Raw genomic sequence first — 20,032 nt, forward strand, 5'->3', positions numbered from 1 at the left:
AGGGTCCCGTAATGATTCTGGAAGTAGCTAGCAATAGAAAAACTGGGTTGTATTATGCCCACCCTTGACTCAGACAGTAAAGAATCTCCCTGCAATGTGGGAGACCCAGGCTTGATCCCTGGGCTGGGAAGATCCACCAGAGAAGGGAAATCCATGGACAGAGGAGCCTCATGGGCTACAGTCTATGGGGTTACAAAGAGTCAGACATGACTGAGCAACTAACACTTTCACTTTTTTTCTTTCATGCCCACCATAATGGAGAACTTGCACTGGCTTAACTGTAGAACCCCTGGTCCTCATGCTTTCCCAGGGCAACCTGATGCAGCATGAAAAGCATGGATGTGGTCTGCTGCTGCTGCTAAGTCACTTCAGTCATGTCCGACTCTGTGCGACCCCATAGACGGCAGCCCACCAGGTTCCCCCGTCCCTGGGATTCTCCAGGCAAGAACACTGGAGTGGGTTGCCATTTCCTTCTCCAAGTCATGAAAGTGAAAAGTGAAAGTGAAGTCGCTCAGTCGTGTCCAACTCTTAGCGACCCCATGGACTGCAGCCTACCAGGCTCCTCCAGCCATGGGATTTTCCAGGCAGGAGTACTGGAGTGGGGTGCCATTGCCTTCTCCGTGGATGTGATCTATGGACTCGCTTCTCCAGTTCTTAATGGTATGACTTAGGACTAGCTGCTGAAGAACTCTGAAGTTTCCTCATCTGTAAAATGAGAACAATATCTTGACCACTGAGGGAGGGCTGGTCTGAGAATTAAATGAAATTTAACATACTTAAAGTCCCTGGGGAATCTGGGGATCAACAAGTAATAATAATAATAGCAATCACTAATATTTTCTACATTTTAATGTGTTATCTTCCTTAATCCTCCCAATAACTCTGATGTAGCTTTGTTGTTTGCCTCACAGTGCAGAGGAGGAAACTGAGGCTCAGTGAGGTTTAGTAATTTGCTTGATGCTGCACAACTAGGATGTAACAGAGCTGGATCTCAAACCCCATAATATGGTTTTAACAACTTTCTAGAAAACTTTCCATCCTTACTGGAGTGGGTTGCCATTTCCTCCTTCAGGGGATCTTCCTGACCCAGGGATCGAACCATGTCTCTGCATTGCCTGCATTGGCAGGAAGGTTCTTTACCAGCTGAGCTACCAGGGAAGCCCTCTCTTCTTCCAACTTCTTCAAAAAGCACCTACCGCCATGTCATATGCCCCGTTGACTCTGTCTCTGCTGCCTAGATGGACTCCTATATTGGTGCCAACCTTTTTCAGCTCCTTCATGGTCAACTGTACATGATGCCTCTGCTTACAGGATATTAGCCATTTGCAAAAGTGTTCGTGGGTGTGTTTCATTTTCCGATGCTTGCTGTCCATCTCATAATTGCCTGGTACTTGTCATGCCATGGATGAGCTTGAGGCTTTCTGTCCAAGCTGTGCTCATTTTATCCAAGCCCAGTTCTCAACTCTGGGCTCTAATTCTAGCTAAAAGCTGCGGCCAGCCATGGTATGACTCTCTTACTGTCGCACTAAACTGCTCATGCCTGCCTTACGAGGCATCACAACATGTTTTTTAAGGTATAGTAATTAAGATTGTGCTGTATCTGAGCAAAACAAGAGAACTGGCTTCCCTGATGGCTCAGTAGGTAAAGAATCTGCCTACAAGGCAGGAGACGAACACAGATTTGTTCCTTGGGTCGGGAAGATCTCCTGGAGAAGGAAATGGTAACCCACTCCAATATTCTTGTTTGGGAAATTCCATGGACAGAGGACCCTGGCGGGCTATGGTCCAAAGAATCACAAAAGAGTCAGACATGACTGAGCCAACTGAGCACATCAGAGAAATGAAGCAAAAGAACAAATTAGAGAGTCTGAAAATAATATGCGGGAATTTGGTATGTGACATGGGCATCCAGCAGAGCAGTAGGAAGAGGACATGCCTTTCAATAAATGATTCTGGGGTAATAAGATAGCCATAGGAAATATGACATTACTGTCTTTCTGCATGCACAAAAATTAGTTTCAGGAGGATGAGATACTTATATTGAAAATTAAAGATGTTCAAACTGTAAAAATAGTCAATGGAATACCTTCATGCTCTTCTAGGAGTTCAGTCATTCTTAAAGAAGTTCAAAAAGGGACTCCCATGGCAGTCTAGTGGTTAAGACTCCACACTTCCAATGCAGGGGATGCAAGTTCAATCCCTGGTCTGGGAACTAAGATCCCAAATGCTGCATGGTATGGCCAAAAAATAATTTTAAAAAAGAAGATTAAAAAAAGAGAAGTACAAAAAACGTTAGTCATTTTTAAAAGACTGAGAGATTTGCCTGCATTAAAATGTCAAAATCCCTACACACCACAGGATAATGTTTAAATACAGTTACAAATTAAAAGAGACTTGTGGACTTCCCTGGTGGCCCAGAGGTTAAGAATTCGGCTGCCAATTCAGGGGACGTGGGTTCGATCCCTGGTCTGGGAATATTCCACATGCCTCAGGGCAACTAAGCCCATACACACCAACTACTAAAGCCCAGGTGCCCTAGAGCCCAAGCTCTGCAACAAGAGAAGCCACCACAGTGAGAAGCTACTGAGAGTAGCCCCGCTAGCTGAAACCAAAGAAAAGCCCACACAGCAACAAAGACCCAGCACAGCCAAATATAAATACGTACATAAAAATGTTTTAAAAAGTAAAAGACTTACAATATGTATATAGCTCTCCTAGAGTATCCAACATATTTCCAGACTTCTACACTCAATAAAAAAAAAATATAATAGATCCAATAGAAAACAAAGGATATGAACAAAAGAGGAAACACAAATGGCCAGTGAAAGGAAGTTCAGCCTTATTTGTGATCTACCAAATGCAAATTAAAATCACAGTTGAGACACCATTTCACACTGTATCGGTCTAAATAAGAAATGAGATAAATGGCAAGTTTTAATGAGAATATAGAATTTTTAAAAATCTTATACACAACTGCTAAGACCCTAACGTGGTATAAGTCCTTTGGGAAACAATTTGAATTTATCCTTTAAATCTGAAGATGCACAAACTCTATTTCTAATTAGCAATCATAGAGAAGTTCTTGCATGTGTACCAAGAAATATATACAACAGTGTTCACAGAAGCAAAATATCTTGAAATAGGAAAGAAATGATAAACTTTGGTGTATTAATAGCCTGCAATGCTATACAGCCTTAAAAAAATAAACGAACAACAGTTGTAGACACTCATATGAGAATCATACAAACATAATAATGAAATAAACAAGTCAAAGAAGAATAACTATTGAAAGACCCCATTTATATAAAGACCAAATATAATGGTAAAGTCTAGATGATAGGTATATGGGTGTTCACTGCACAAGTTTTAAACTTTACAATGTGCTCTAAAATTTTTACAATAAAATATTAGGGGAAAACAGTCTTTCATTTTTTAAAGATTTTTTTTTTTTAATGTGGACCATTTTCAAAGTCTTAATTGCATTTGTTACAAAATGGCTTCTGTTTTTGTTCTGGCTTTTTGGCCGAAAGGCATGTGGGATCTTAGCTCCCCAGTCAGGGACTGAACCCTCACCCCCTGCACTGGAAGGTGGAGTTTTAACCCCTGGACCACGAGGGAAGTCCCAATCTGTCATTAAAGAGAAGACCTGGCTAAATATCTTGCTATCAAATATACCAGTGTTTATTACCTTTCAAACTACTTCTAGGAATCTGTTCTAAATGTAGAAGAGGCATAATAAGGGGACATTTTAACTTATCTACCAATAAGGGAATAATCAAGAAAGTTTTATATTCACCATCCCTTTATTGAAACACTCTTCCTTGACTCAGTGTGAATCTGGAGGTGACACTAGGGAGGAAATGGCATCAGGAGATGAGGTTCCCTCTGATATTCTAAGGGGCTTCCCAGGTGGCACGTAAAGAATACACCTGCCAAAGCAGTAGACATAGGAGATGAGGGTTCGATCTTAGTCAGGAAGATGCCCTGGAGTAAGAAATGACTACTCACTGCAGTATTTTTGCCTGGAAACTTCTAGGCACAGAAGAGCCTGGTGGGGTACAGCGCATGGGGTCGCAGAGTTGGACACAACTGAGTACACACAGACTTGCATTGATATCCTCCCCATTATGCTTGGACTTGGGCATGTCAATGCCCTGCACCCTCTTCTGGGAGGCTCTTCCACCCTTCATGCAAACTGACCTCAGTAAGACCTTCCGTCACTGCCATATTTGTCTAACTTCTAAGGTGAAGTAACTCATTCTCAAACTGAGAATACCACTGCTTATGCAACATTGTTATATAAGTGTTTTATTTATGAAACATGTTCAAAATAAAAATGAATGCCCAAAGCATTATTAATGAAATAAAAAATAATCAGAAAGAGAGACGTTTAGCATTTTTTTATCTAGTTGGGACTTGTAGCAAGGTAGTAATGGGTAGTAAAAGGTTCAGTTTGGGTCCTGGAACCTAGAAGTTCCCTTCTGTGGACAGCTGTCAGTAGAGATTCAACTCATTCTAATTCCCTGTCAATGTCTCCTTGGCCGCTGGCAGTCCTGAGTCTCTGTGACGCTCTTCCACTGATCCTGCAAAGAACTTCTCTCAAACTCGCTAATGAGAGCCAGTGGGAAAGCATTCTCTTTTTTTTCTTTCTTTCTTTTTTTTTTTTTTTGGAGTCAAAATTGAGATCCAGATCACTTTATTTCATCCCCAAAGTGGCCTAGTGAAGTCAGACTCAACAGCCAGCTGGGATTAGAAGTAACTGAAGTGAAAACGATATCCTAAACTGCTGAGACATAGCAAGAAGAGGGCTGGTCCACCACACCAGAGTGCTTCTCGGGAAGTTAAGTATCTCCAATAGCTCACCAAGAAAGAAGTGACTCTGACACTAACTAGGAGTCATTAATATTTTTTTAAATGCCTCAAGCCACTTTAGGAGCAAAAGTAGAGTGGTCCTGGTCTAGAAGATACTCCAAACCTTTATCTTCACTCATGAAGTTGAGAGTACAAAGCTAGAAAACATTTAGGGTCAGGACAGTGGAGGGTCTGGAGTAAGGTACAGGATGGAGGAAGGGCAAGATATTTGTTTGAGACTAGAGGAAGAGCTGGGTTTGAGGATGGCAGTAGTGACAGGCTGTGTGAGGCGACCTTGTGAAGTGATGGAGGGGGCGACATAGGAGCAAATCCCCCGGCCCCCAGCCCCACAAGGCTAGGATGTCACAAGTCACTGCTGCTCCTCTCCCAAGATGGTAGGCTGGACTAAATCAGAAATCCAAAGTCCCAACTCCACCTCCAACGCAGTGTAAGCTTAACTGCCTTTTAAGACTCTCTGAGATTTATTTTAACTCCATGAAGTGCTGAGATGGTTACGAGGGGGAGAAGGATGGGGGGAAGGGATAGGCAGAAGTTTGGGATCAACACGTACCCACTACTATATTTAAAATGGTAACAAAACAAGGGCCTACTATATAGCACCGGGAACTCTGCTCAATGTCATGTGGCAAGCTGGATGGGAGGGGAGTTTGGGGGAGAATGGATATGGCTGGGTCACTTTGCTGTGAACCTGAAACTATCACAACATTGTCAATTGGCTGTGCTCCAATATAAAATAAAAAGTTTAAAATTTACCAAAAAAGGGAGACTTAAAAAGAATGTCAGTTCATAGTAATTGCTCAAAAATATTTTTGTTAAATGAATGAATGTTGCCATGTCCATGAAGGTCATACTTGGAAACATTTTCAGAAAAGTTCAAAACGTTTTGAAGATACTAGAGATCATTATGTCTGTTTATCCAGCTTTGGCTCCCCCTGGAAAGTCTAATTTCTGATGCCTCCAGGGTAACAATTGGGAGGAGAAAAATCCCACTGTGAGGGTGATGTCACGTGAGTTGTTTATCTCCTTCTCTCTGTGTCCTTCATAAGCTATCCCCACTTGGAGGTCTTTGGGCCAGCATGACTGTCCCCTGCTGTTTGCCCAAGATGTGTTCAGCCCCTTGACTGGGTGGGTGCCAAGACCCCTCACTGCATGCTCCCAACTTGGATTTCATACAAGCCAAATAATGGCTTCTCCCTTCTGAAAAAAAACCAGTGGGACTCAGTCCCTTGAATGTAAAGGTTAGAGACAGGGAGAAGTCAGTTTTAACCAAAGTTTAAAGCCTCATTAACTTGGAGGGGAGCAAGGCTGTTACCAGATAGTTAAGTCCAGAGCAGATTTAGAATGAAAACCAGTTCTATCCGGAGAGATGGAGCTGATGGTCAGAACACGTCCATGCAGAAAAGGTCAGACCATTAGATGGAGGTTTATCCATGGTGGACTTGACTTTATTCTCAACATTAATCATTAGAAAACATTTTCCTCTGCTCATGCCTTATGCCTTTTGCCCACCTCCCACCCCCACCCTCCCCTCCCCACCCCCAGCCCAGGAAGCTCCAACTCCAGCCTCTTCCCATTTGAAGTAGACTCCATGTGAGTGACTTCAATATCCATCCTTCAGCCAGAGGTTGCGGTGGATCACTGTGTGTTTTATTAGTGTGACCACCCAGGAGTGGGAAAAGGAGGACATTATCTAAGTGATCAAGCATGTGGGCAGGACCCAGCACCACAAAAGTCTTTAGCCTCATGTGGCCACCAGGTCCATGATAGTGTGTGTGTTGGATGATATGCAGTTAGAACCAGGAGACAGAAGAGCAAGAAGCAAAGTGGCAGTGGAGTTGGAGAAGAGAATTCCGAGTCTTGGTGTCTGCTTCTCTGGCCTGTGAGAGAGCTCAACTGGGCATCCAGGGAGGCGGCTGAGTTGGGTATCCACTCACCCCACCTGGATCTGAAGCCTGGAAACTTGTGCTGCTCAAAAGCTCCTTGTACACTTTTCTTATTCAGTAGAAGGTCAATACTTTGGAGCCCAAACTTGGTGTTCTGTGATGACCTAGAGGGGTGGATGGTGGGTGGAGTGGGAGGGAGACTTCAGAGGGAGGGGATATATGTATACATAGAGCTGATTCACTTTGTTGTGCAGCAGAAGCTAACACAACATTGTAAAGCAATTATACTCCAGTTAAAAAAAAAAGTCTGATTCTCCATTTGTCACCATCGGCACCTTCTAGCTTTACTTGTTCTACTGCCGGTGGGAGAGAGTCATGGATCTGGGAGCCTCAGGAAATGATTCAGTTGTCACTGAGTTTGTCCTGCTGGGGCTCACGAAGACCCCAGCTCTACAGCCCATCCTCTTCGTCATCTTCCTCCTCGTTTATGTAGCTACTGTGGGGGGCAATTTCAGCATCCTGGCTGCCATCCTCGCTGAACCCAAACTCCACACCCCCATGTACTTCTTCCTGGGGAACTTGTCCCTGCTGGATGTCGGATGCATCAGTGTCACTGTCCCTGCCATGCTGGGGCATTTCATGTCCAGTAACAGAAGCATCCTCTATCGGTCCTGCCTCTCCCAGCTCTTCTTCTTCCACCTCCTGGCCGGGGTGGACTGCTTTCTGCTGACCGTCATGGCCTACGACCGGTACCTGGCCATCTGCCAGCCCCTCACCTACAGCACCCGCATGAGCTGGGGAATCCAGCGAGCCCTGGCCGGCATGTCTTGTGTCTTTTCCTTCACCAACGCGCTGACTCAAACTGTTGCTGTATCTACTCTGAAATTCTGCGGTCCCAATGTGATCAACCACTTCTACTGTGACCTCCCACAGCTCTTCCAGCTCTCCTGCTCCAGCATCCAGCTCAACGAGCAGTTGCTGTTTGTAGCAGCAGCCTTCATGGGTGTGGCCCCCTTAGTCCTCATCACTGTGTCCTATGGACACGTGGCAGCCGAAGTCCTGCGGATCCGCTCAGCGGAGGGCAGGAAGAAAGCCTTCTCCACGTGTGGCTCCCACCTCACCGTGGTGGGCATCTTCTATGGCACAGGCGTCTTCAGCTACATGCGGCTGGGCTCAGGGGAGGCTTCAGACAAGGACAAGGGCATTGGCATCCTCAACACAGTCATCAGCCCCATGCTGAACCCCGTCATCTACAGCCTCCGAAACCCCGATGTGCAGGGTGCCCTGAGACGGGTGTTCACAGGGAGACAGCCCCCCACGTGAGATTTCTTGCTCTGGCTTTGAAGAATATCAGGGCTGCACTAACTGCTTCCAAGAGGTACTGCGATTAGTGCAAATGGAATGTGAACAGGGTGAAATCAAATCAGAAACTGGCTTAGGAAGGAAAGTACAATAAAAACAACAGTAGCTGTTACTTATATCATGATTACCATGTGCCAGGCCACTCTTCTAAGTGACTGACAGCTATTAACTCATTTAACCCTCAGAACAAACCTATGAAGCAGGCACAGATTTGGAAATTACAGATTAGGAAACCCAACCTCAGAGAGGTTAAATAACTTGCCCAAAGTCACACAGCTAAAGAGTGTCAGAGCTGTGATTTAAATCTAGGTGGGCACTGTCTCTGCTGCCTCTTAAAAGTAATACATCATTACAAAGAAGAAGGGTATCTGTAAAATGGGATGGATGGGACAGACAAGAAAGAGGGTATAAAAGAAAAGGAAGGCCAGTGTTCTAGGAAAAATATTTTTTTAAATGGAGTAAGAAGTTTTTTTAATAAATTTATTTACTTTAATTGGAGGTTAATTATTTTACAATATTGTATTGGTTTTGCCATACATCAACATGAATCCACCACGGGTATACACGTGTTCCCCATCCTGAACCCCCCCTCCCACCTCCCTCCCTGTACCATCCCTCTGGGTCATCCCAGTGCACCAGCCCCAAGCATCCTGTATCATGCATTGAACCTGGACTAGCAATTCGTTTCATATATGATATTATACATGTTTCAATGCCATTCTCCCAAATCATCCCACCCTCTCCCTCTCCCAGAGTCCAGAAGACTGTTCTGTATATCTGTGTCTCTTTTGCTGTCTTGCATACAGGGTTACCATTCTTTAATACATTTACAGCTTGTTCCAGAGCAGCTGGAAGAGGCTGATAGAGGAATTGCTGAAGACTGACTTTAGCAAATAAACCAACAAAAAGAGAACAAAGTTTAAAACCAAAATCCAAGGGGCAAGGCATTGTTTAGAAAAACCATAGAGATGAAGTAGAATATAGGGCTGACAATAACAAAAAATATGTGTAATAACAGGAATTAAAGAGTTTCAGCTCACCTGAGAAAGTCTCCCTGACTGACTGACTGGAGATCTTTGCCTTCTTAGACATAAACCTGAACTGAACTCTACTTCTGCATTGCTAAAAGGAGAAAACCACTTCATTTATTCCATTTATAGCTTTAAACATCTTTTTACATAATGCAATAAAAATGCATATTATTAAAAAATTAGTATGAAAAGAATAAAATTACTCATAAGTTCATTTCAGAGATAATCATTTTGATATTTAGTCTATAAATGTTTAAAAAGCGTGTACCTAACATATATTTGTAAAAATAGAAAAACCTGCTTTTTTCACTTAATAATATAGTGATAACATAGTAATAAAAGAATAACATAGATGGATATCTTTCCATGACATTCAATAGAGATCTTACTCATTTTTTTCTAGATTGCATAGCATTCCTTTGAATGGATAGAATAAAATGGATTTTACAACTTTCTCTTAGTGAACGTGCTTTGGTTGAAATAATCTCACTGGATGGAGTGCTGCAATGAACCTAGAAATAACCTTTATTTAATTTTCAAAGGAACAGATTCATTGATTCTTTCCCCACTGATATAAAATCACCCTTTCACTATCGACTAAATATCCTTCTAGTTTGGGGTCTGTTGTTGGACTCTCTTTTGCTCTTCTTAATCATTATGGTATTAAAACACAAGTTAATATGTAGTTGTTCAGGTATTTTTTATTACTTTCATTTCCCTGGCGTTGGTCTGTCTTTGCCATACTCATTCCTGCAACTACTTATAATCATCCTTCCAATTAATTTTAAAAAATCTGTACATTTCTACTAACAGAGTGTCAATGTATAAATTTAGGAAGAACAGACACCTTTGTATTACTGATTTTCCCAATCTGGAACAAGGCATATCGCTTTAATTACTAAAGTCTTATTTTATAGCTTAAGAGTTGTTTTTTGTTTTTTTTTTTAATAGAATTGTGTGAAACAGAAAGCCAATTTCCCTTGCCAGGAGGCAGATTTATCCAGAGTGATTCAGGAGGCCAAGAAGGCATGTCCCACAGATAGGGGTTAGTGAGTATACGCTCAAATTGCTGCAACTGGCTCTGGAGAGTCTCTGATACTTAAACACAGCACTTGGAACCTTGGGAAAAAGGTTCTATGTGAATTTATTATTCCGATAGGAATATTTACACTTAGAAAAGTAATGGAAAGGAAACATTTTTGTGTGCTTTATCGAGTTCACCGGTTTTTAGACCCCCAGCTGTACCTGGAGCACAGACATGTAGTTTATAAGACTTGAAAGTAATCAGGAGGCTTTCCTGGGGGCTGAGGTAGTAAAGAAGCCGCCTGCAATAAGGGAGACCTGGATTCAATCCCTGGGTTCGGAAGATCCCCTGGAGGAGGGCATGGCAACCCACTCCAGTATTCTTGCCTGGAGAATCCCCATGGACAGAGGAGCCTGGCGGGCTACAGTCCACGGGGTCACAAAGGTCGGACACGACTGAGCGACTAAGCACACTTGGTTTTCAGCTCTTATAGAATGAAATTTGTCAACAGTGGGCCCACATCCTTCTTTGTCAGCAATCATCTAGGACTAAATTTCTATAGACCTCACTAGAGAGGGCCAGTACCCTCCAATTTGCCAGGCTTCCAACTCTCCACACCCTTTGCCTTGCCCTTGTAGGCACAGCAGTTTGTTATCCCTGATCCAGACATTTGATGGTCTAGCTTTCGTCACTCTTGAAAAAAGTTTTGATCTGTAATGTATGTGTGTTTCCTAGAATTTTCTGATTCTTTCTGAATCCTCAACTTATAGGAAATTCTACTAGCACATAAAGCATCCAAGTAATATCAATAGGATGAATTATTGTCTAATTTTTGGGGTTCCCAGGTGGCTCAGTGGTAAAGAATCTGCCTGCCAATGCAGGAGACACAAGAGAAGTGGATTTGATCTCTGGGTTGGGAAGATCCCCTGAAGAAGGAAATGGCAACCCACTCCAGTATTCCTGCCTGGAAAATCCCATGGACAGAGGAGCCTGATGGGCTACACTACAGTCCATGGGGTCACAAAGAGCCAGACATGACTGAGCGACTGAGTACATACACACACACACACACACACACACACACACTGTCTTATTTTAGGGAAGATGGTCTCAACAGTTAGGCACTGTCTAGGGAGAAGAAAAGAGGTAAGACTTGTCACTAAATTGGACCTGACACTAAAGAAAACCTGACCTATGTCCATAAAAGTATAATTTTGTTAAAGTATTAATTGATTCCAAAAACTTTCATTCAGTTCAGTTCAGTCGCTCAGTCGTGTCTGACTCTTTGAGACCCCATGAATCACAGCACGCCAGGCCTCCCTGTCCATCACCAACTCCCAGAGTTCACTCAGACTCACGTCCATCGAGTCGGTGATGCCATCCAGCCATCTCCTCCTATGCTGTCCCCTTCTCCTCCTGCCCCCAATCCCTCCCAGCATCAGAGTCTTTTCCAATGAGTCAACTCTTCGCATGAGGTGGCCAAAGTACTGGAGTTTCAGCTCCAGCATCATTCCTTCCAAAGAACACCCAGGACTGATCTCCTTTAGAATGGACTGGTTGGATCTCCTTGTAGTCCAAGGGACTCTCAAGAGTCTTCTCCAACACCACAGTTCAAAAGCATCCATTCTTCGGCGCTCAGCTTTCTTCACAGTCACCTAAAATGTAGCAGGAAAAACACTACCTGCCAATCTGGAGTGGTCTGCCTCTTTCTTTGATCTCTCCTTGCCTTCTCTGTGTCGGGCCAGTTTGCAAACCAACACAAAAATTCCTTAGATAAGATACAAAAGTCATGAATCACAAAAGAAAAAAATGATGAATTGGATATCATCAAAAATTTAAATGTCAATTATTCAAAGGACACTGTTTATGAAAATATAAATCACAGACTAGGGAACTATTTGCAAAACATGGATTAAAGGCTAGTATCCTTTATATTTAATAAAATATATTTTAAAAAATAACTCAATGAGAGGTAGAAAAACAACTAATTTTTATTGAGGGGGAGAGAATTATTTAAATAAATATTTGATCAATGACATACAGATGGTAAATAAGCACATGAAAAGATGCTCAATATCATTAAGGAAATACAAAGTTAAACCACAATGAGATACTATTGCACACCTAATAGTGAGGATTAATATTAAAAAGACTGATGATATTAAGTGTTGATGAACAACTGACAATCTCATTCATTGCTGGGAGGAATTCAAAATGATACAGCCACTTTGGAAAACAGTTTGACAGTTGCTTTTAAAATTAAACATCCACTTAGATAGGTTTCAGCAGTTATACTCCAAGGTATTTCCAAGGAGAAATGAAAACATGTCTCCACACAAAGAGTTGTCTGAACATAGTTATATCTTTATTTGTAATGGCTAAAATCTGGAAACAATCCAAATGTTCATTAACTGATAAATAGCCTAGCAAATTGCAATAGATGGAATATGACTTGCAGAAATGTACTCCTACAACCAACATGCACGAATCTCTGAAGAATCATGCTAATAGAATGAATCCGATTATTTAAAAAGTCTACATAATGTGTGGTTCCATTTATGTGACACTATGAAAAAACCAACACCATAGGGAAAGAAATCAGATCAGAGGTTGCCATCGCTATGGCCTGGAGAGGGGATTTCCTGCAAAGGTGCAGAAGGGAAGTTTTGGGAGCAGTTGAAGTGTTCCATATATTGATGGAGGTGGTCGATACATGACTAGATATTTTATCAAAGCTCATCAGACTTCACAACTAAAATCATACTTTGGGTAACTTTTAGTTTTTTCCGCTCTGTAATTTTGTAATTGCTTTTTATGCTTGCCTTATTTTTTTCTACTTTTTATTTTGTACTGGAATATAGCCGATTAAAAATGTTGTGATAGTTTCAGCTGCACAGCAAAGTGGCCCAAACATGTATCCATTCTCCCCTCAAACTCGCCTCCCATCTAGCCTGCCACACGACATTGACCAGAGTTCCTTGTGTTGTACAGTAGCTCCTTGTTGCTTATCTATTTTAAATAAGCAGTGTGTACATATTGAGCCCAAACTTTTAAAAGCCATACCTTAAAAAACCCGGTGTAGAAAATAAATGAGAGAAACAGTATCAGAATTAGTGAGCTCCACTAGGGACATCCTCTCTGGCTTTGCCTAGTCAACTAAGCCCTCTGGTTCTTATTTTTCCCATCAATAATATGGAAACTGTATCTTTTCTCAGGACCATTAGGAGCCTGGAATGAAGTTGTGACTCTAATGTTCCTTTAATAAAGTCCAAAATACTAGGCAGATGAGAGAAACCCTTAAGGACTGAAGGACTGAGGTTGTTTGTCTGCCTCTGGTTTCTTGTGCAATCCCTGGGGAGTGTGTCCTTTTTAGGGCCCCTAAGGGCTTGTTAGCTCCCAAATACAGAGAGAGCACCAAGACACACTCTGTCAGCCCATGCGTCACTTCCTTTATAAGGCTTCTGGAGACGGGCCACTTTGGGTCAGCTCAGCACTCACTACCCTCTCTACGAGAACTGCCATCTGGGAACTCGGAGTAGAAAGGTAACTGTCTCTGTGCCAGGACTGCTCATTTCCTTCCTTCGTGAGTAAGTGTGGATGAAGATCCCACCTGATCTTCAGGTAGCTTTTCCCTTGGTGCTAGAGAATAAAGGACTGAGCCATCATCGGATTCAGGGGGTGGCAGTGAAATGCAACGGTGGCATTCTCTACTCTTAGTGACAAGAAGAATGAAGGTCAGAGCTGGCAAGTAGAGGAAGTCAGAAGGGAAGAGATTAGGGTCAAGAATGGGGAAATGAAAAGTCTGTGGAGAGCCAAGGTGGGTATTTACGTTGATTGGGGCAGATAAATCAATATTTATAGTGTATTACAGCATATTAAAAAAACAGAGACATCACTTTGCCGGCAAAAGTCTGTCTAGTCAAAGCTATGGTTTTTCCAGTACTTGTATGAATGTGAGAGCTGGACCATTAAGAAGGCTGTGCACCAAAGAATTGATGGTTTTAAATTATGATGCTTGAGAGGACACTTGAGAGTCCTTTGGACAGGAAGGAGGTCAAACCAGTCAATCCTAACGGAAATCAATCCTGAATATTCATTGGAGGGACTGATGCTAAAGCTGAAGCTCCAATACTTTGGCGACGAGCTGACTCATTGGAAAAGACCTTGATGCTGGGAAGGATTGAAGGCAGGAGGAGAAGAGGGCAACAGAGGATGAGATGGTTAGATGGCATCACTGATTCAATGGTCATGGGTTTGACCAAACTATGGGAGATAGTGAAAGACAGAGAAGCCTGGCGTATTGCAGTTCATGAGGTCACAAAGAGTTGGACATGACTTAACGACTGAACAACAAATACCTCTAAGTAAACCTAGAGATAATACAACACAGCCTTTCATATTGCAGAAGGGAAAATGGATGGACATACCGATAGACAATAGATACTGAGATACTGGCAAAGGGGTTGGCAAAAATAAAAGCACAAAATACAAGTTTTCCAGAACAAACTCTCATTTATGTGAACTTAAAACAGGATATCTTTTTTGGGCTTCCCTTTTCTCATTTTAAAATGATTAGCTATCTTCAAGAATTTCTGTGAAATTTCAATGGAGTAAAATATTTGACAAAAAGTTTATATTCAAGTAAATGTTGGCTTCCTATTTTTTCCTCCCTTCTTTCTCTACTTCCTCCCTTCCTTTTATCGTCTTTTCCCCTTCTGTTATCCTTTTTCCAAAGTCCTGATGCTAGTTAGTAGTAGAAGCTTGTTTATAACACAAGCATCTGGACTCTTAACTCCACAGCTCTTTCCACTGTGCTGAGTTGTCCTTATATACCAGGAGAAAGAAAGGGAGAGAGAGAGACAGAAGGAAGGAGGGAAGGGGGGAGGAAGGGAGTGAGGGAGAAAGAGAGAGAGACTGTGAACGTCTTTGTGTAGAGAAAGAACTACTTAAGGCAAATTGGACCACAGGACCCGAGGCACATGGAACCTTGCATGACCAGGCAGAGTGGGGAAGACTGGAGAAGTAGAAGTAGACAGATGCATTCAGGAGAGAGATGAACCTCTGCTCAGAGCAAGGCTGAACTCTTGTCACTGTGTCATGAGACACTGTACTGTGTCACTGCTGTCGATTCATACCCAGATTGGGCATGCCTTAATGTTAACTTAGAAAAATCCATCTGTGATGATATTTCCTAAGGTCAGTCACTCTACACTGATACAACCTTCATAGCTGTCAAAATAGTGAAATCCTTCCATCTCGTTTTGATCAACAGCCACCATCCTGGGTCCTCAGAGCAGTTTCCTCTGTCCCAGCCCCTTTCTTGGGATCCTCTGGATCTCAACCTGAGCTGGAAATTCAAGAGTTAATGTCTAGCATTGTAAGGGCCTTGGGGATCCTGCTCAAGCTCTAATCCAGTATCCATTCCATCAATAAATGTACGTGCCCTGTTATCCCCAGCATCCAGCAGACACAGATTAAGTACCTCTCTTCCCCTTTCAGCAGGTCCACATTTTCTCACTCTGCATCGCTCAGAAGTGGCCTATGGAGCCAGGTGCCTGGGGCAACAAGACTGTGGTCACTGAATTCATCCTTCTTGGTCTAACAAAGAACATAGAACTGCAATCCATCCTTTTTGCCATCTTCCTCTTTGCCTATGTGATCACAGTCGGGGGCAACTTGAGTATCCTGGCCGCCATCTTTGTGGAGCCCAAACTCCACACCCCCATGTACTACTTCCTGGGGAACCTTTCTCTGCTGGACATTGGGTGCATCACTGTCACCATTCCTCCCATGCTGGCCTGTCTCCTGACCCACCAATGCCGGGTTCCCTATGCAGCCTGCATCTCACAGCTCTTCTTTTTCCACCTCCTGGCTGGAGTGGACTGTCACCTCCTGACAGCCATGGCCTACGACCGCTACCTGGCCATTTGCCAGCCCCTCACCTATAGCATCCGCATGAGCCGTGACGTCCAGGGAGCCCTGGTGGCCGTCTGCTGCTCCATCTCCTTCATCAATGCTCTGACCCACACAGTGGCTGTGTCTGTGCTGGACTTCTGCGGCCCTAACGTGGTCAACCACTTCTACTGTGACCTCCCGCCCCTTTTCCAGCTCTCCTGCTCCAGCATCCACCTCAATGGGCAGCTTCTTTTCGTGGGGGCCACCTTCATGGGGGTGGTCCCCATGGTCTTCATCTCGGTATCCTACGCCCACGTGGCAGCCGCAGTCCTGCGGATCCGCTCGGCAGAGGGCAGGAAGAAAGCCTTCTCCACGTGTGGCTCCCACCTCACCGTGGTCTGCATCTTTTATGGAACCGGCTTCTTCAGCTACATGCGCCTGGGCTCCGTGTCCGCCTCAGACAAGGACAAGGGCATTGGCATCCTCAACACTGTCATCAGCCCCATGCTGAACCCACTCATCTACAGCCTCCGGAACCCTGATGTGCAGGGCGCCCTGAAGAGGTTGCTGACAGGGAAGCGGCCCCCGGAGTGAGAAGGCAGGGGTGTCGAGATGCCTCTCTCTCCTTGAGCAACCCCCCGCTTTCTTGTGCTGAAGGCTTAGTTGTGGGCAGGAGGATATTCAAGGGTGGACTAAGAAGGAAAGTAGATAATTCAGGCCAGGGTAGAATGTGGTTTGCCTTGAACTGGGGAGAAAGGCTAAAGCTTAGAGAGGAGAGTATCTAAATAACTGATGAAAGATGGATTAGAGACAGATGGGAGAAGGGACTTTCCTGGTGGCCCAGTGGCTAAGACTCCATGTACCCAGTGCAAGAGGCCTGGGTTCAATCCCTCGTCAGAGAACTAGATCCCACATGCTGCAAATAAGAGTTCACAAGTCCCAACTGAAGATCCTGCCTGCTGCAATGATGATCAAAGATCCTGCAAGTAAGAGCTAGCACATCCAAATAAATATATCAATATTTTTTTAAAGGACAAATGGGAGAAAATTATACTATGGGTCAGGAAGTGGGACACAAATAAATTATGTTGTATTTTTAAAATTCAATGACTGTTCAGTTGAAATACATTAAAAATATTAATTAAAATGTTTGCCCTCACCCATTAAAGATAAGATATATTTGTATCTTAGGGCTTCCCTAGTGGCTCAGATGATAAAGTGGCTCAGATGGTGGCTCTGGCTGCAATGCAGGAGACCCAGTTTCAATTCCTGGGTTGGGAAGATCCCCTGGAGAAGGGAATGGCAACCCACTCCAGTATTCTTGCCTGGAAATCCCATGGACAGAGGAACCTGGTAGGCTACAGTCCATGGGCTCTTAAAGAGTCAGACACATTGAGCAACTAACATATTTGTATCAGAGTATTGGGTCTGGGGACTTCCCTGATGGCTCAGTGGTAAAGAATCCACCTGCAATGCAGGAGATGGAGAAGACTCAGGTTTGATCCCTGGATTGGGAAGATCCTCTGGAGGAGGGTATGGCAACCCACTCCAGTATTCTTGCCTGGAGAATCCAATGGACAGAGGAACCTGGAGGGCTACAATCCATGGGATCACAAAGAGTTGGACACGACTAAAGCGACTGAGTACACACTCATGCATGGAGCCTGTTTTTTTAAAAGATTCTTCTTCAGGAAATAAGCCCATGATTGTGGAATTAAGGTTTGGCATAGCCTGGGAGCAGGATGTGGGGACCTGTCAGAGTACCTTCCAGCATCTTTAGAGCAACACTATCAAATACCTCTTCCTAAAACCAGGGTCCCCATCCCGACTAACCGTGAGTGGGAACAACACATTTTCACGTCACTGCGTGAACTCTCTACCCCAGCCTCTCCACTGAAAACTCTAGAGTGGGTCATCCTTAATTTCCTGAGAAGCAGCATTCAGAATAGTTAGTTTAGTGTTTATTTTTCATGGCAAAGTACACCAATTTATAAAAGGGCATTCTATCTAATATGTATAGAAAATCAGTAAAGGTGAAAAACGAAGGGAAATAGAAGTTTGCAAGTTACCACTGAATGAGTATTGGAAACCAAGATTTTACCAAAAGAACGAAACGAAGGGAACCCATGGAAGAACAGTGACTAGAATGAGAGTTGATTTCACATGCAGTTGTGACTGTTTCTAGAATTTTTTTCCGTGAATCTTTCAGACACTTCCTGGTCAACAAGTTGGAAGTCTGAGAAGAGGGACCTTACCTAACATGCTTATTAATTGGTGAGGAGGGCAGCTTGGCCCCCTCAAGGTGTCTGAGAATATTCCCCAGTCAAATGAAGGTTCCCACCATCACTCTATTTTTCCTGAAGACAGCTGTCTCCCACATCAGGTCCAGTGCCCCTGCCAGGGGCAGTGGTTGGTGGTGGGCCCTGCAGCCTCTGGGCCTGGGCCCCTCCGGCACTCTGGCCACCCACGATGCCTGATTAAGCCCTTGGGGCAGTGTCTATCCCACTCCATGTCATCCGATTTCTTTCTGATGTATCACATCCAGACCTTCGCCTGGGATGTCATGTCTCTCTGTCACTCATTTCTTCCCAGCCTCTCCCCTCCGTCTTTCTCAGCCACAGCCTCTGGCTAAGCAAGGGCTTTTCTTTGTCAGGAGACTCATGCATCTCTTCACTTTTATTGCACGTTTGTAATCTCCTCCGAAAGAGTGTGCCCTGCTCAGCAAGAAAGACATCATCATCATTTCTGTATTCCTTGCAGCTTTTTTTGGCTCTCCCTGACTAGATTGTAAGCTCCTTAACGACAAGGACCATGCTTTCTATTACACATGTCTTCAAATTCACAGCACGTGCTGAGCACATAAAGCCATCTCATGGATCCGTCAACTGCTATTAGGAACTGATAACCATCAACTGGTATTCCTGACCTGTGACAGGAAATGTGTGTTCTATGTGGGAGGTCAGTGAACTGACCAGATGTTTTCTAAATGCCCGAAACCCAAGATCTTAAGATATGTAAATATTAAATGCAATTCTGTATTTGCTTTCTTCATATGACTTCTTACATTTAACTAATACTTCTTTTGTTAATTTTGTTTGAATTTCACTCTCAGGGTACAGAGGTGGTCTGAGGGACAGTGCAATCAGATTAATAGCTCTGACTCCTCCTCATTTCCTTTTTTTTTTTTTAATGTTTCTTTAATTAATTTATTTATTATTATAAATTGATTTATTTTAATTGGAGACTAATTACAATATTGTATTGGTTTTGCCATACATCAACATGAATCTGCCATTGCATTTAATATTTACATAGTCATCATGCAGGTCCAGTGATATTATATGTGGTTAGCTGTGGTTAAAACATCTTGGGATTTTATTTCTGAAGTTAATTTTCATGGGTGCATTCTATTTAAAGTTCTTTTCATCCTCTCAAAATTTACATGCTATGTAAGTTGTTTTTGTGTTAGTTTAGTTCCTTTTGTTCTGTATATTGTAAAATTCAAGTTTGTTGACTTTTGAAACAGTTGTATTTTACTTAGCAGAGAAAATAAAATGTCCATTTACCCCAGGAAAAAAAAAAAAACCTTAAGATATGAAGGGATAAGAAAAAAAGAAAGAGAAGCTTTCTTCTGAGGACATAGTCATTGAGCTCGCCCTAACAGGAAGAAACTTTCTGGATTTTATGTGTGAACTGCAATGTCATTTCTCTCCCAGAACTAAGAGAAAGTGCCTGAAGTTAGAGCTAGAAGTGTCGCCCTCTTGCAAAGGAATGGAAGAGAACTTTTAATTAGCAAAAGCTAATTGGAGCTTGGAGCCCCAGGGTTCTGAAATCCTGCAACATCCAAGACTGGGATCCATCCAACTTGGAGCACATTAAGCAGGTGGGATGATAATAATAAATGAGTGCTAATCAGTATGACAAAGTGTCTTTCTTTAAGTGATGTCCTGAAGTGAATAGTTTTT

At 43.1% G+C, this 20,032-nt stretch overlaps 2 protein-coding genes across 2 annotated transcripts; both read left to right on the forward strand.

Moving 5' to 3' along the window:
- Positions 1–7,127: 7,127 nt before the first annotated feature.
- On the forward strand, positions 7,128–8,078 carry LOC109573221 (putative olfactory receptor 3A4). The gene has a single exon (XM_019980392.2). It carries the CDS (start codon positions 7,131–7,133, stop codon positions 8,076–8,078), a length of 948 nt encoding a protein of 315 aa, XP_019835951.2. The 5' UTR covers positions 7,128–7,130.
- Positions 8,079–15,701: 7,623 nt separating this feature from the next.
- On the forward strand, positions 15,702–16,776 carry LOC109573222 (olfactory receptor 3A10). The gene has a single exon (XM_019980393.2). It carries the CDS (start codon positions 15,714–15,716, stop codon positions 16,659–16,661), a length of 948 nt encoding a protein of 315 aa, XP_019835952.2. The 5' UTR covers positions 15,702–15,713; the 3' UTR covers positions 16,662–16,776.
- The last annotated feature ends 3,256 nt before the right edge of the window (positions 16,777–20,032 follow it).

Source organism: Bos indicus, chromosome 19 (assembly GCF_029378745.1).
Source record: "Bos indicus isolate NIAB-ARS_2022 breed Sahiwal x Tharparkar chromosome 19, NIAB-ARS_B.indTharparkar_mat_pri_1.0, whole genome shotgun sequence".
Lineage (NCBI taxonomy): Eukaryota > Metazoa > Chordata > Mammalia > Artiodactyla > Bovidae > Bos > Bos indicus.